Below are 14,001 nucleotides of genomic sequence, written 5' to 3'. Positions count from 1 at the left end.
TTTGACCAAATCCGCATCATTTAATCAGACAATTATGGTTCTTATCTAATTGAAAAAAAAACACAAACGTAAGCTGACTAACTGACAATGGAAACCATATCTATTATTTTAATATTTGAGAGCAAATGAGCCACCACTACACTCTCGAGGTCACGAAATTATCATATTAATTTTTTTTTAAAATAATCTATACCATTTATTATTATGATAATCTAATAATCTAGATTAAAATAAAAAGTCCATATCAAATATAATTAATAAATAGCTAAATTCAAAATTAAAAATATGGAAAATTAGTGGTTTGATTTCCATGCAAATTGGGAAACAAAATACCTAAACAAAGAATTCATATAAAATACAATTTATCAATAGTTAATATTTAGAATAAAAAATAACGTAATCAATTTTCATACAGATTGAGAAGCAAAATGTCTAAATAAAGAGTCCATGTAAAATTAAAAAAGGAAAGAATATACATCATTGATTGTTATGATCATCTAACATTTTATATTAAATCAAAGAGTCTGTATCAAATATAATTAATAAATAACTAAATTTAGAATTGAAAATACGAAAAATTATCACGTTAATTGTTGGCAAAAAAAGATCCACGGTGTTGATTGTGGTGGGCTCAAGTTATAACAGTTAGATCTTTGTGTGGTTAATTCGGATGTTCATACATCTTATATGAAATCTACAGTAGAAATAGAATCTATTGTATAATACAAAGCTAGATCTGTATTAGAATTTAGAAATAAGTCCAATATTTTCATCCCCAACATCTAAAGCAACCTAGATCATGACATGATAGTCTCCTCGACCAACGGCTCTTGCCATGCATCAAGACAATGCAATTCTAGGAGACAAGTATCCGACGAGAGGCAAAGGCAGTCGACTTATGAGCCTGACGCAGCGACGAATTGGATAGGTGGTTACATCGGCGTAGAGTCGTGGTCGCAAACTAGGCTAGGGTGAGAGAATGGTGCAGAGCATATGACGAGCAATGCTTTCGTCGCCTAGCAAACTCGACCCCACCCTAGGTCGCATGCTTCCTCATCATAGCCAAATCGTAGAAGTTGCAGCCAAAGGAATCCAATTCAATGCACAAATTGCAACCAAATAATATCAAATCAAGGCACACAAATCGGTCAATCCTCGTTGCACCCTCAAGAGCCATCAAAACATCTTCATCAACATGATCGGTGGTCAATCGCTTTTGCGATTACCTGGGAACCGATGATAGACGAAATAAGCAACACATGCCTTGAATAGAGCGCTCGTGAGCGAATGAAGATTTACCAGCCTAGAGTCACATGCCCGTGGATTTGAGTGGGTGCGACGACCTAGGAACCGATAGCTGGCAGATGAAAGGAGCAGTGCATGCCTTAAATCGAGCACCTGTGGGTGAACAGAGCTACACCAACATGGAGTTGCATGCCCGTGGATGAGAACGGTTGCGATGGCCTAGGAACCGCATGCTAATGGATGAATATAGCGTTAGTCAGCCTTAGAGTCATGCCCCAGTAGACGTGCACGACGGCAGCCCCGGATCACATCACCGACAGATAATCTTCACTAACCTGGCTGAAGTGAGCTTAGGAATCGCACTTTGCTTGGTCGATTTGATGTGGAGGGGAGAATAGGCAAGGGGGAAGGGAAGGTGAAGAAAGAGTTTTGGTTTCTTTACCAGGGCAAGGCTGGGCAAGAATTGCATCTTTCTTCTTCCTCTTCCTCCCCCCCAGCGTATGCAAGAAGCTGTGGGCACCGAGCAAGAAAGCAACCATGGTCACCAAGTAAGCAAGCAACAACGCTAACGTTGTGAGTATGGGTGGTAGCACTGCAACGTTGCCGAGCTTGCCGATCAATCCGCTACAGTCGAGCTCATCAAGGTCATCCGTGTTGGCGCATGATTTGAAGGTAGTCCCTTTCCTTTCATCCTTCCCTCGAAATTTTTGAGACCAACTACCTCCGACACAACCCAAAGCAACGCAAGAAATAGAGCTACACAATCAGTAAGAAGTTTACTAAAGCTTAACCGGATCATTTGGTTTTGATTTTTTTCAATGATTCGTGTGGTTTCGGTAGGGAGTTTCAATTTGTCTAGCAAGTTTCTATTTTACTACAATCACATTGTGCTTCATTGTTGCAAGGTTGTCCCCATGGTCGTTGAGGGAGCAACATTAAGCTCAAGGGAAGTAAGGAATCAGTGTGAGCAAGAGATGTAGTACTGTAACTTATGTAAGTTTCAAGTATTTGATATCTCTTTCTTAATATATTGTATAAGCTTCACACACATCGGACAAGGGCTAACATAATACTCCATATTTAGAACACAATTTGTCTAGAGTATTTTCTTACACTTTTTTCATATTTAGTGCATGATCTTTTTGGCACAACCATAAGTAGTTAATAGGGTTATAAGATAATCTCTGTACCACAACCAATAAGCAACTGATATGACCAGCAAAATTAAAAAAAAATTGCGCAATTGTATGGGAAATTAAGAAAATATAGACACTTGGACAAGGAAATGTTATCGTGATCCGCTTTGAAGAAGACATTATTTGTTTTATATTTCAGGCAATCGCAAGCAATTAGAGATCCTATTTTAGCTCTCTTGTGCAGGAAAGGAGATCTTTGCTCATGTCGGCAATTTTGATTTTAGAATTTTGCCTAGCAAGAAAAATATTTGGACAAGATCCAAACTTTTGTAAATATATTTTGCAATTAACAAACATTCTAATTTGAAATTACAAAAGCTAACAACTAATGTTCCAACAAATACAACTATATCAAAGCTAGCAAAAAGTCCAGCTCGTCCAATCTATCCAAACCGAACCAAGCATCCAACTCACTAGGCAAAAACTAGAATGTTTATTATGTGACTCGTCAAAACTAGAGCGTATGCCATACAACTATATCAAAACTGGCAAAAACTATAAAAAAATATTCCTCGATACTGGATGGGTGGAACCGGCAAAAACAGTCGAACCTAGCCATCCAATTCGCACTCATCAGTCACGTGACTCGCATGTGCGCGTATGCATGCACTCGCTAGCTGTTGATCGGAGGTGTGTATAGGTGTTCATACTTTTTATTTAACTCTAGATTTTATCTAAAAATATAAAATAATCTAAAATTCTAAATATTTTTATAAGAAAACTAGAGCTCATTAGCAATCCGTTTTAATTAGTTTGATCAAAAAATCTAAACCAATATTTAATTAAAATTCTCTAAAGAAGCCTACTTTTATAACTTCTAGAAATTTGTAATGCCTGATATAAATTCCCAAAAATATAGAAAATTTCACTAATATTCTTCTCATGTGATATTCTAATTTATAAAACATTAGGTTATTTGATGAAAACATTAGTTCCGTAATATTCCATTTATATGCATTTGTATCATTTCATGTGATATTCTATTTAATTCAATTTGAATTCAAATAAATTCAAACATGAATAAATTCATCCAAATACTGCATAATCAAGGGGTAAATTCACCAAAAGATAATCATAACCAACTCAACTCATACCATCTATCCAACCATACAGAAAACCGGTTCATCATTATTTTATCGCTAAACCTCCATTCATTCCTTGCGAAGATGTCTATTAATTATTGTTGTCTCTAAAAATCGACAATCATTGCGCATTCTTTTCCGCTCCTCTTTCTTTAGTAATGCTCAAAAGAGAATCCAATGTGTGCCCTTCAAAATAATTTGCAAGTGTATATTTGCCTTGTCAAACACCGCATCATTTCGATTGAGCTAAAGTGCCTAACACATGGTACCTACACCAATCAAAATTTGTTTTTTAAGCTTCATTCCTATTCCATCTAGCCATGCTTCAAACATATTGGAAACACTAAAAGGAGGTTCTAAGCTAAAGGTAATTTGTATTGTGCACCAGATGAACTTAGCATAATGATAATCAAAGAAAATATGTTGTATTGTTTCATTATTACTGCAAAACATCACTTTTCACTTCCCTGCCAATTTCTCCTGACTTAGTTGTCATTGGTGAGAATTACTCCTTTATGCAAATATCATAAGAATATTTTAGTCTTTTTGGGGGGGGGGGGGGGGGTAACTTCCACAAGTAACGGTTGCTATCTACAATATTAGAATCAATTAGTGCTCTATACATAAATGGAACTGAGAATTGCCTATTATGATTCAATGACCACTTAAAACATCTGGTTGGTCATTCAACTGAGTAAAGACATGATGTGCCCCTAAATTACACTACTAAAAAAAATAGTCCTTCATTGCTGGTTTGAAACCCACCATCACTTCCGGTTTTAGAACTGGCATTGAGTAAACGGCAGTGATAGTCAAAGAAAATTCATTGTCAGATTCTCCATCAATAGTGTTGCCCTTTTCTAGAAAAAAAAAATCCTGCTCGGTCCGGCGCCCACTCCATCACCGCCGCTCGCTCGCCTCAGTTGTCGCTGCGCTGCCACACACAATCTCCGTCGTCGTCGTGCCCTCCCTTCTGCTATCGCCGCACCATATGCTCAAATCGACTCAAACACAAGAACAAATCAACTCATCTCATCCATACGGACACATCTCACTATCAAATCAACTCATATCACAATCAAAATACGAACAAATCGACATATTGCTCGAACACAAGAACAAATCAACTCAAACACAAGAACAAACATGGACGAGGCCATTGTGGTTGACCTCGCCCGCGCGGCTGGACCCACCTTGGATCGTCGTCGGTCAGCCATCGTTGGAGGCCGTCGTCGCTCGGAGGAGCCGCAGAGTAGGTCGCCGCTCGGAGCAGGCCATCCGCGTGCATCTGTCTTGCCTTCTCCTCGAGCCGAGCTCACCCGCAGCTAGAGATCTAGGGGAATTGCGCGAAGCGATACCGAGCTCTGAAAAAAGGAGATGGGTGGCCCTCGGCCTCCGCGGATGAGAACGGGGAGCTTTTGGCGCTTCTCTACTTGGCTGGATCCACGCAACAGGTGAGTGAGGAGGGAGCTTCAGCTGTGCTAGTGCTACTAGAGCTCGGCAAGAGAGAGAGAGCCTAGGGGGCTAGGCAAGAGATGAGGAAGAGCTAGTCTGGGGTGACGAGCTGAGGTGAGGCTAGATAGGACTTAGAATTTTTAGGCTATGGATGGGACGAGCGGACGTGAATGCGTGAGACTAAATGGATTCAATCCAAAATTCCGGTTCAGCTCCCTGGTTTGCTGCCAGTTCATAACAACAACTGGCAGTGTTGTCGGTTATTTTCTAAAACCGGTAATGATATTGTTTTTCTTATGAACTGAAAGTGTAAATCGTATCACTGTCCGTTTTAATTGATTCGGTAGTGATACGACGGCAAAAAAGACCATTTCTATATTAGTGTTATGCCAAGCCGCTATATTGTTTTCCCACTAATGCTCTTCGAAATGAGATGTTTAAGCTATTATAACTAGGCTGTTGGGATGATGCGAAGCACTCTACTGCCTGCTTAGGTCAAGTCTGAGCAATCGTCAAACCGCAAAGGTCTTCACCCTTGGTCGAATAGTTTTTGTCAGCCCATATGGGTCCGAGGAGTTGTAGCACTTGCTGCGGTATTTGTGGAAGAGGAGCAGTGGCCGCTGCCCGGGTTGCCAACTGCTTGTATGCACTCTTAGCAGTGCACATGTCGGTTGGAGGTTGGGTAGTGGGTTTTTTGCTGTTCAAAGTTACAAGCTAGTGTGTTGTCGTACTATCTGCCTTTGCTAAGGAATGTGGGGGTGGAGAAGAAGCTACAGCTTACAAGTAGTCAGTGGAGTCGATCAATCAAGCCTTGTAGGCATCTAAGCTAGATATCAGAAGTCCAAACTCACTATCTAAATAATAATATCAGAAGGAGAAATTAAGCAGATAAGGGCTTCAAGTATCCCCCGAGAGGCTGAGAGAGAGAGAGAGAGAGAGAGAGAGAGAGAGAGAGAGAGAGAGAGAGAGAGAGAGGGTCATCCATGGGTAGCTTCCGAGCTCCTCCTTCGCACGAGGCAGCAGCGGCACTGATAGATTAGATTCCTGATCGTATCATGCATGTCCCCACCAAATCTTTCAGCTGCAGGATCGGTCAGATACATCGCTCCTCAATATACATGCGCTCCCACATGCATTACACTACTAGACTAGTTGCATCTATCCTATCATATCGGAAGTAAAAGCTGTACGAAGAAAAAAGTAGCAAAAGCTCCGTTCCTCTAGCTTCTAGCTTGTTCTGTATAGCAACGGTAACGAACGGATGTTCTATATATTGCTCAGTCTCATGTTTCAAGCCTAGCATTCTAGCAATGCACTAGTGCTGTTTTCGTATTTATAAACAAATCGTCATCGCGTATGCACTTCCCATGGCAAAGGAATCACCTGCACCTGGGGCCGGGCACGGGCAGAGATCGAGTGTACATGTGGCTGAAACGAAGAGGATACATGCATGCATATGGTTGAGCTGTGCCTGCCTAGCCTTTCGGCTAGCTCTTGCTCAGCAGGCAGGCATTCAGTTTCAGTCATTGACATTGGAAGCCGGCCGGCCTATCCGTCATGTTCGTGTATGCTGCCTGATCGATAAGCTTGTGGATTCCTCACTTCCTCAGTAGTGAGACCGATGCCCGATCGATGGTGACTGCACACCATCCGCATCCTGTTCCTTTGCCGCAGTCAGCTAGTTGAGTTGCTGCTACCTGCAGCAGCATGTGAGTGAGGCTGTGAGAGTGCGAGGTTGATGGACCGGGTCGATCCTCAAGTTCGGTCCGATAATTCGTTGGCGCTATTGACTGGTTACTCGCTCTTCAAGTCTTGATCCTCCAACCCTTCGTTCACTCGGATATTCAGATTAGGACTCATTTATAATTCTAAATTTTTTTCTTCTTCTTGGAGGATTTGACTGTCTTGCTCGTTACGCGTCCAGGTGATTAGACCAAAGCTCTGTATGCTTTTGTTCTAGTTGGGCCGTACATTGGTTCTTGAATTAGGCCGTCGATGTACATGCTATGGGCCCTGTTGGAAACGCGCAACGATATTAACTGCCCAACCTGGTCTGGACCTGTCCTTGAAGAATTGGGCTTTTCCTAGGCCGAAACTTGGGAAATAGTACATCAGCTAGAGCAGTAAGTGTAATTGATATGCATGTAATCTGTACCGTTAAAAAAGACGTTTGGCTCGCTCTTGCGTTTCGCTTCTGGATTTTCTGCACTCATGTTGCCTCGGCAAACTAATCCCCACTTTCCGCTCTTCCGCCCTCATCCGCTATTTATGCGCACCAGTCTGCAAAATGGCGGCGCATCGGCACCCCCGTGTCTCTCCTGACGATCTTCGTGCACTCGCTTCTCGCCTGGGCCCTCCTCCTCCTCCGCCGGTCTCGCACGATGATGCCCTGCTCTGCCCTTGCCACTACCCCAATCCGCTGACGTCCCAATTCGCCACCTCAAGCGAAGCCGCATGCACGACGACACCCTACTCTGCCCTCTAAAGCCGCATGCACAACGACACCCTACTCCACCCTGGTGAGCCTTCCACCTCGCCACTACCTCAGTCCACCGCACGTCAGTCCGCCTTCTCCACTGCACCAGTCTGTTACCACCTCATTGACGTCCCAATTCGCCACCTCAAGCCGAAGCTGCACGCACGACGATGCCCTGCTCCACCCTGGTGAGCCTTCCACCTTGCCACTGCCTGAGTCTGCTGCCACCTCTAAGCCGATGCCATCTGTGGACGTGGCTGCTCATCGGTCTCCCTTGTACCCCCACCTCCGTCTCTATCCGCCGTAGTGAGGACGGTGTGCCTCCCTGTTCTCCGCACGCTTGCTGTTGTGACCCTTCTTTGCGGCGCTCCGGGCATTGGCCAGGGCCGCGTGCCACTCGTCTACCATAGTCATCCAACAAAATTGAAGGTGAGATCATGTATGTTTGCAAACAAAAGGTACCAACAAAATTGTTCAGTGTTCGTTTCATTTTGTTCTAGGGAAATTTGTGGAGATTTTTGCTGTGTGGTGACTTGCTATTCAGTTCTAGAAATACATGTATCAGTTCTACAAAACATCAGTGTAATATTATCGTTTATATCTCAGACAACATATTGTTTCAAAGAGTTGTGTTATGGTGCTCCCTTTCTGTAAAATTTGATAATCTTAATACAAAACTAGCTGATATGGCTACGAGAAACACTTTTGGTTCTCGTTGTAAGATAGCTTTCCATCATTGCTAGTAGCACTCAGTCAACTATATTATCTCATGTAAATTTTTCGCTTCTGTTGCAACGCACGGGTATTCAACTAGTAATATATAAAAGAAGTTGCAATTATTTATAGGGGTTGTTACACATTGTTTAGGAGGTTCATTAGCCCCTGTTCACACACCCTGAGCCCATCCGTTGTCTCCCCGTTGTTCTCCAGTGCCATTTTCGACACCGACAAGCCCCTCTGGCAAGTCCCCGCCCCCACCTCTCATTCTCTCTCAACTTCGGTGAGCTTTGCTCGTTGTACTCGTCCTCACCCCACCCTCTTTCTTCGTCCTTCGTCCTTCACCCTAAACCCCCGCCTAATCCGCATAAGCCATTCATAGCCAAGCTATCATCGTCGCCCCTATCCCAACACCACCCGTGAACAACAGCTTGCCGCCACCTCGCCGCCACATCCACAACCTGCCACCACCATTGGACCGACCTGATCCTCGGCCATCCCTCTAAGTTGGTGGTCACCTAACCCACCAATACCTTAGTCCTAGTTCGCCGACGATCTTGAGGACGACAGAGGGGGTGTGCAAACAGTAATAACGAGCCCCCTATGCAAAGTATAGTATTCCCCATATTTATAGCCATGTAATTTTTTAACTATGTATAAATACCTTTATGGATGGTGCAACTCGTAAGTACATCTAAATATACAAGACGACTCATTTGTAAGTAGTGTTAATGATTTGTATGTACGTCAAACTATCTTGTAGGCATGTCAAGAATATAATTGTGAGTACAATTCAATTCAATAACTTGTAAGAATGTCTAGAATATAATTGTAGCAGCACTAGATATTTTTTGCTTAATCCTCTCGAAAAAGAGATGCCCTTTTGCTTACAAGGAAAGAAAGCTCACAATTGACTTTGCTTGGACCGTAGTAGAATCTCCGTTTCCAATAGAGACCAAAACATGTGTAGGTGTTAACGTCATGACTTGTATGGTCATGGTCGATACTCGGCGGCCAAACTTTCTTCGCGTTCTCTCTAGTTCACCCATGGAAGACGAAGAGAGAAACTTGTCAGTCTCATCACACGCGTCATCCATTGTCCTTTTGCTCCATGGATGGATTCATCCCGTTGTCGCTTTCAAGACTAAACATCAGGTATCGTACTGCCTTGAATTCCATCATCTTCTTTATGTGATCCTCCAACTGAATCGACGCGTTCTTAATTTCTTTCTTCAGTCCACTCGTAAACATTGATATTTCACACTTTTTTCAGGAAATTAACCTGCAGGTGTTTGTCTGCCTATTCTTGTTTTTTTGACCAAAGACTAGTTAGTTAACAGCGTCTTATGGATATCTTGGAATAGTTTGAGCAATAATATAGCATTTAGATTTCGTATGCTTCATCAGTCGAACCTTAACTTCTTCTTCTTCTTTGCGAGGGAACCAACCTAATTAAACCCTTTTAAATACTCCTGTTTGTAGATTGTAGGCATTCCAACTGGCCGGCGCCATGAACTAAACAAAAACATCATGGAGAACAATCTAAGGCCAAATGGTCGTTAAACAACCTACATATTCGATTTTTTTTCAGCTGGCCCTCACGTCATGTGCTGATGCTGGGCCGGTTCCAACTACCAGGAATAATCAACGACATAGCAGAGCCGAACATGTCCAGTTCCCAACTTGGCATATGAATCCTTCAGCTTGCAAATTTTTGTGTACAAAAGCTAGTAGTTCAACACACCAAAAGTTGTTCTCAAACATAGCAAAGTAAAACGGGATGAAGCTCTGCATTAAGATGAAATTGATGCATCTAAATTCGAGTTGAAAAGAACTTAGATAGGTGTGGTCTTTCAAACACCCTACCAGGTGCATGTGATGTTAGGAGAGAGAAACGAATAAGAAGCATCCCTGCTAGCGTCTGGATGTGTGATGGGAAACTTCCCAACAACCTAAAACATGGTACGCAGCATCGGAGAACTACTTTTGCAACACCCAAAAATGTGCAACAAAAGTGCACAAAAATAACAAAAGACTGCAACATTTGAGAAACCAGTAAGATGGCATGAGTTAATATTTCGTCATGATAACATTTGATTAAAAATTAGTCTTTTTATTTTTTATTTTAGTTTATTTGGACTCTTTATTTAGATATTTTGCTTTTCAAATCGTATGAAAATCAAACTGCTAATTTTTCATAATTTTTTATTCCGAGTCCAATTATTTATAATCATATTTAATATGATTTTTTAATCTAGACTATTAGATGTTCATGACAATAGATGATCTAGATCATTTTCTTTTTCTATTTAACGTGATAATTTCGTGATCTTAAAAACAGATATAATGACTCCTTTTAACACTCAAATAATAAGATAATAGACAACAGCTGCAACATTTGGAAAAAAGCTAGGATGTCCTAACCCAAGCATTGCCGCTAAGGAAAAAAAAACATTGGAATAACAATACAGAAAATTACAAGGACCATAGCGTAAAGTGTTTTCCTGCATGCCAACGACTACGACTTCTGACGCTATCCTACGCGGCGGACACGGCACGACCCGACCTTCCCGGCTTCGTCCTCCGCACGTCGGTCAAGGCACTCTGCTCTTCATCTTCTCTCCTCGCCGTTGACGAAAGCAACACAGTAGATGAGACTTTGACATCTCCGCCATCCTCCTCCTCCCGCCCTCTTAAGATGTTACGTACGCTTCAACCCACCAACCTCACCTTGCCGCCCGTTCACGTCTCCTCCTCCTCATGGCTCGCTTCAACCACCACGTCCTCGTCCTCGTCCTCGTCGCCGTCGCGGCGTCTCTTGTCGCCGCAGAGGCGTCCGGCGTCGGGTTCAACCTCCACCACAGGTCTTCCGAGGTGGTGCGGCGGTGGGCCGAGGCGCGGGGACACCCCCTCGGCGCGCCGCGGCCAGCTCACGGCTCGCCGGGGTACTACTCCGCGCTGACCCACCACGACCGCGCCCTCCTCGCCCGCCGCGGCCTCGCAGGAGCAGACGGTCTCCTCACCTTCGCTGATGGCAACGACACCTACCGCTTCGCCAGCCTCGGATTGTGAGTCCCGTTAAATGCTAGTACTCTTGTCGATCGATTTCGTTCCAAATTTAGAGGAAATCTAGAACAAAGCTTGATAAATTTGCAGCTTGTACTATGCGGAGCTGTCGGTGGGCACGCCGAACGCGACGTTCCTGGTGGCGCTGGACACCGGCAGCGACCTCTTCTGGGTACCCTGCGACTGCCTGCAGTGCGCGCCCATCGCCAACGCCACGGGACAGGGGCAGGGCGGCCCCAACCTCCGGCCGTACAGCCCGAGGTTGTCGTCGACGAGCAAGGCGGTGACGTGCAACCACGCGCTCTGCGACCGGCCCAACGCCTGCGGCGCCGCGGGCAACGGCAGCTGCCCCTACGTTGTCAGGTACGTGTCCGCCAACACCTCCTCCTCCGGGGTGCTCGTCCAGGACGTGCTCCACCTCACCAGGGAGGGTCCGGGCGCCGAGGCCGTGCAGGCCCCCATCGTGTTCGGGTGTGGGCAGGTGCAGACGGGCGCATTCCTGGACGGCCCCGCGGCGGACGGCCTGCTGGGCCTCGGCATGGAGAAGGTGTCCGTGCCGAGCGTGCTCGCCAGCAGCGGCCTCGTCGCGTCCGACAGCTTCTCCATGTGCTTCAGCCCCGACGGCGTCGGCCGGATCAACTTCGGCGACGCCGGCAGCAGGGACCAGGCCGAGACGCCCTTCATTGTCAGCAACACACAGTTAGTCGTTCTGCCACTTCCAAAACCGCTTCCTTCCTAACCATGCGTAGGTCGCAACGATCGTCGCTGATTAACTGATCGGTGCAGCCCGACGTACAACGTCAGCTTCACGTCGATCAACGCCGGGAGCAAGTCCGTGCAGGTGGAGTTCGCCGCCGTCATGGACTCCGGCACGTCCTTCACGTACCTCAACGACCCGGAGTACACAGAGCTCGCCACCAATGTGAGTGCTCTTCTCTTCCAATCCAATATCGTTTGACATCTGAAGTATGGAATCTGTATCATGAACCCACCATGATCTAAAAAAAGAGATCGAGACTTTTTTAGTGCTCGAGCCTCGAGGTCAACTCATATGGTCTTGTTCGACTGCAGGTCAACTCGCAGATTCGCGAGAGAAGAGCCAATTTCAGTGACTCTGCAGGCTCTATTCCATTCGAGTATTGCTATGAACTGAGGTAAATTAAATACTTGAAATATTTCTAGCTTAGTTTTCCCCAGTGGTCTCATTTGCAACTGCTGTCGACGCAGCCCAAGCCAAACAGAGGTGCTCCGGCCGGAAGTGAGCCTGATGACCAAAGGGGGAGCCCTGTTCCCGGTCACCCGTCCCTTCCTCGTCTTGGCCGACGAGATCAACGGAGAGGTGAACGAAACGCCTTGGAAGCATTCCATGCGGCTGATGTATTCACCTTCCGAGGCCTTGTCTTAACTGACACCGTTGCCTCCCTCAACAGTTTCGTCCTGTCGGTTACTGCCTGGCGATCCTGAAGAACGACATCAGCATCAACATCATTGGGCGTAAGCTCTCTCAAACACTTCTTCCTTGCTGCATGAACTGCTAGGAGCTAGCATTGCATTTTCAGTAAAGTGAACGGTGACCTGATGCTGATGCATGCAGAGAACTTCATGACGGGGCTCAAAGTCGTGTTCGACCGGCAGAGATCCGTCCTGGGCTGGCAGAAGTTCGACTGTACGTACATATTCTTCTACACGCTTCCTATTCTTCATATGTCTGAAATCAGTCGAGATTTCATGCAACATTCACCTCCGACCGGAGTTAGCGAAGAGGGACTTTCTGGTTAGGTTTAGGAGTATTCCATGGATTCGAGGTTTAGAAAAAATTCCGGAGGAGGTAGGCCGGCCAGGCAGGGGAGGCAGGTTGTTTGTGGGGCGGCAAGGCAGTGGGCACGGGAGGCAAATGACTGCCAGTGGGTCAGGATGGCACGGGAGCAGATCTAGCAGCATCCTCGATGCCGGAGATGGGCGGGGGGTGGGGCGAACGCGTCAGGAAGAACAATAGCGAGGAAGGAAGACATTCAGTCTTGCAATTTGGCCGAAGGTTTAAGACCATGTATCATCTATAGGATCCGCATCCGGTGGTTAGGATCTGTCGAATGAAAAGAGCGCCGATTGCAGGCGTCTGTAGCAACCTGACATAATTCTACTCACTGAAATAGGCCTTGTTTAGAACGCGGGATCTTTTCCAAATTTCTATGGGAACTGAACTGTTTCGTGCGAAAATCATGCGCGTTCCAAACAGCTCCTTGGAGCTCTACGTGAACTGCAGAAGGCAAGATAGATACCATCTGCACTATATATATGAAATTCTGAACGTCGTGACGACTACCTGCAGGTTACAAGAGCGCGCGAGCGGCAGACACCCCGGACGGGAGCCCCAACGCCGCTGCAGGGCCGACGACGCTCACGCCGCAGCAGAACGGTGGAAACAACAGGTACCCCGGCGCGGCGCCCCTGCCGCGGTCCGCCGGCTCGCGCCACGGCGCCCGCGCGCTCGGAGGCCTCTCCCTGCTGCTTCCTCTGCTGGCCGCGGCCCTTGTCTGATGACTGATAGTTTGTTCCCGGCTGCTCCAGTTGCGTGCAGGCATACTCGATTTTGGTTCAGAGTTCAGGTGCATAGATCATTGTAGAATAGGATAATTTTGCTGATTTGATGTGTTTTTACAACACGAGACTATTTGGTGATGAGGTGCATTTCGTGATCATATACAAATAAACGTACAGTTGATTCTTCTTGCCTGTTTGTTCCCAAGACAAACAAGCACCTGAG

The 14,001-nt window shown here is 45.5% G+C and overlaps 1 protein-coding gene across 1 annotated transcript; it reads left to right on the top strand.

Annotated features, from left to right (window-relative positions):
• The first annotated feature begins 10,736 nt into the window (after nucleotides 1-10,736).
• LOC133883623 (aspartyl protease family protein 1-like) lies at nucleotides 10,737-13,966 on the top strand. The gene is made up of 8 exons (XM_062322995.1): nucleotides 10,737-11,239; nucleotides 11,328-11,936; nucleotides 12,024-12,159; nucleotides 12,309-12,391; nucleotides 12,465-12,576; nucleotides 12,668-12,731; nucleotides 12,832-12,903; nucleotides 13,567-13,966. The coding sequence occupies exons 1-8, from the start codon at nucleotides 10,932-10,934 to the stop codon at nucleotides 13,773-13,775; spliced, it is 1,593 nt and encodes a 530-aa protein (XP_062178979.1). The 5' UTR covers nucleotides 10,737-10,931; the 3' UTR covers nucleotides 13,776-13,966.
• The last annotated feature ends 35 nt before the right edge of the window (nucleotides 13,967-14,001 follow it).

This window comes from Phragmites australis, chromosome 10 (genome assembly GCF_958298935.1).
Source record: "Phragmites australis chromosome 10, lpPhrAust1.1, whole genome shotgun sequence".
Lineage (NCBI taxonomy): Eukaryota > Viridiplantae > Streptophyta > Magnoliopsida > Poales > Poaceae > Phragmites > Phragmites australis.
Note: the sequence above shows the minus strand (reverse complement) of the source record. Positions and strands in the feature narration are given on the sequence as shown.

Excerpts from the sequence above, each read along its gene's own strand:
- LOC133883623 (XM_062322995.1), top strand. The coding sequence starts at position 10,932 with ATGGCTCGCTTCAACCACCACGTCCTCGTCCTCGTCCTCGTCGCCGTC. Across the intron at positions 12,160-12,308 it reads ACACAGAGCTCGCCACCAAT|GTCAACTCGCAGATTCGCGA; the intron begins GTGAGTGCTCTT and ends GTTCGACTGCAG. Across the intron at positions 12,392-12,464 it reads GAGTATTGCTATGAACTGAG|CCCAAGCCAAACAGAGGTGC; the intron begins GTAAATTAAATA and ends CTGTCGACGCAG.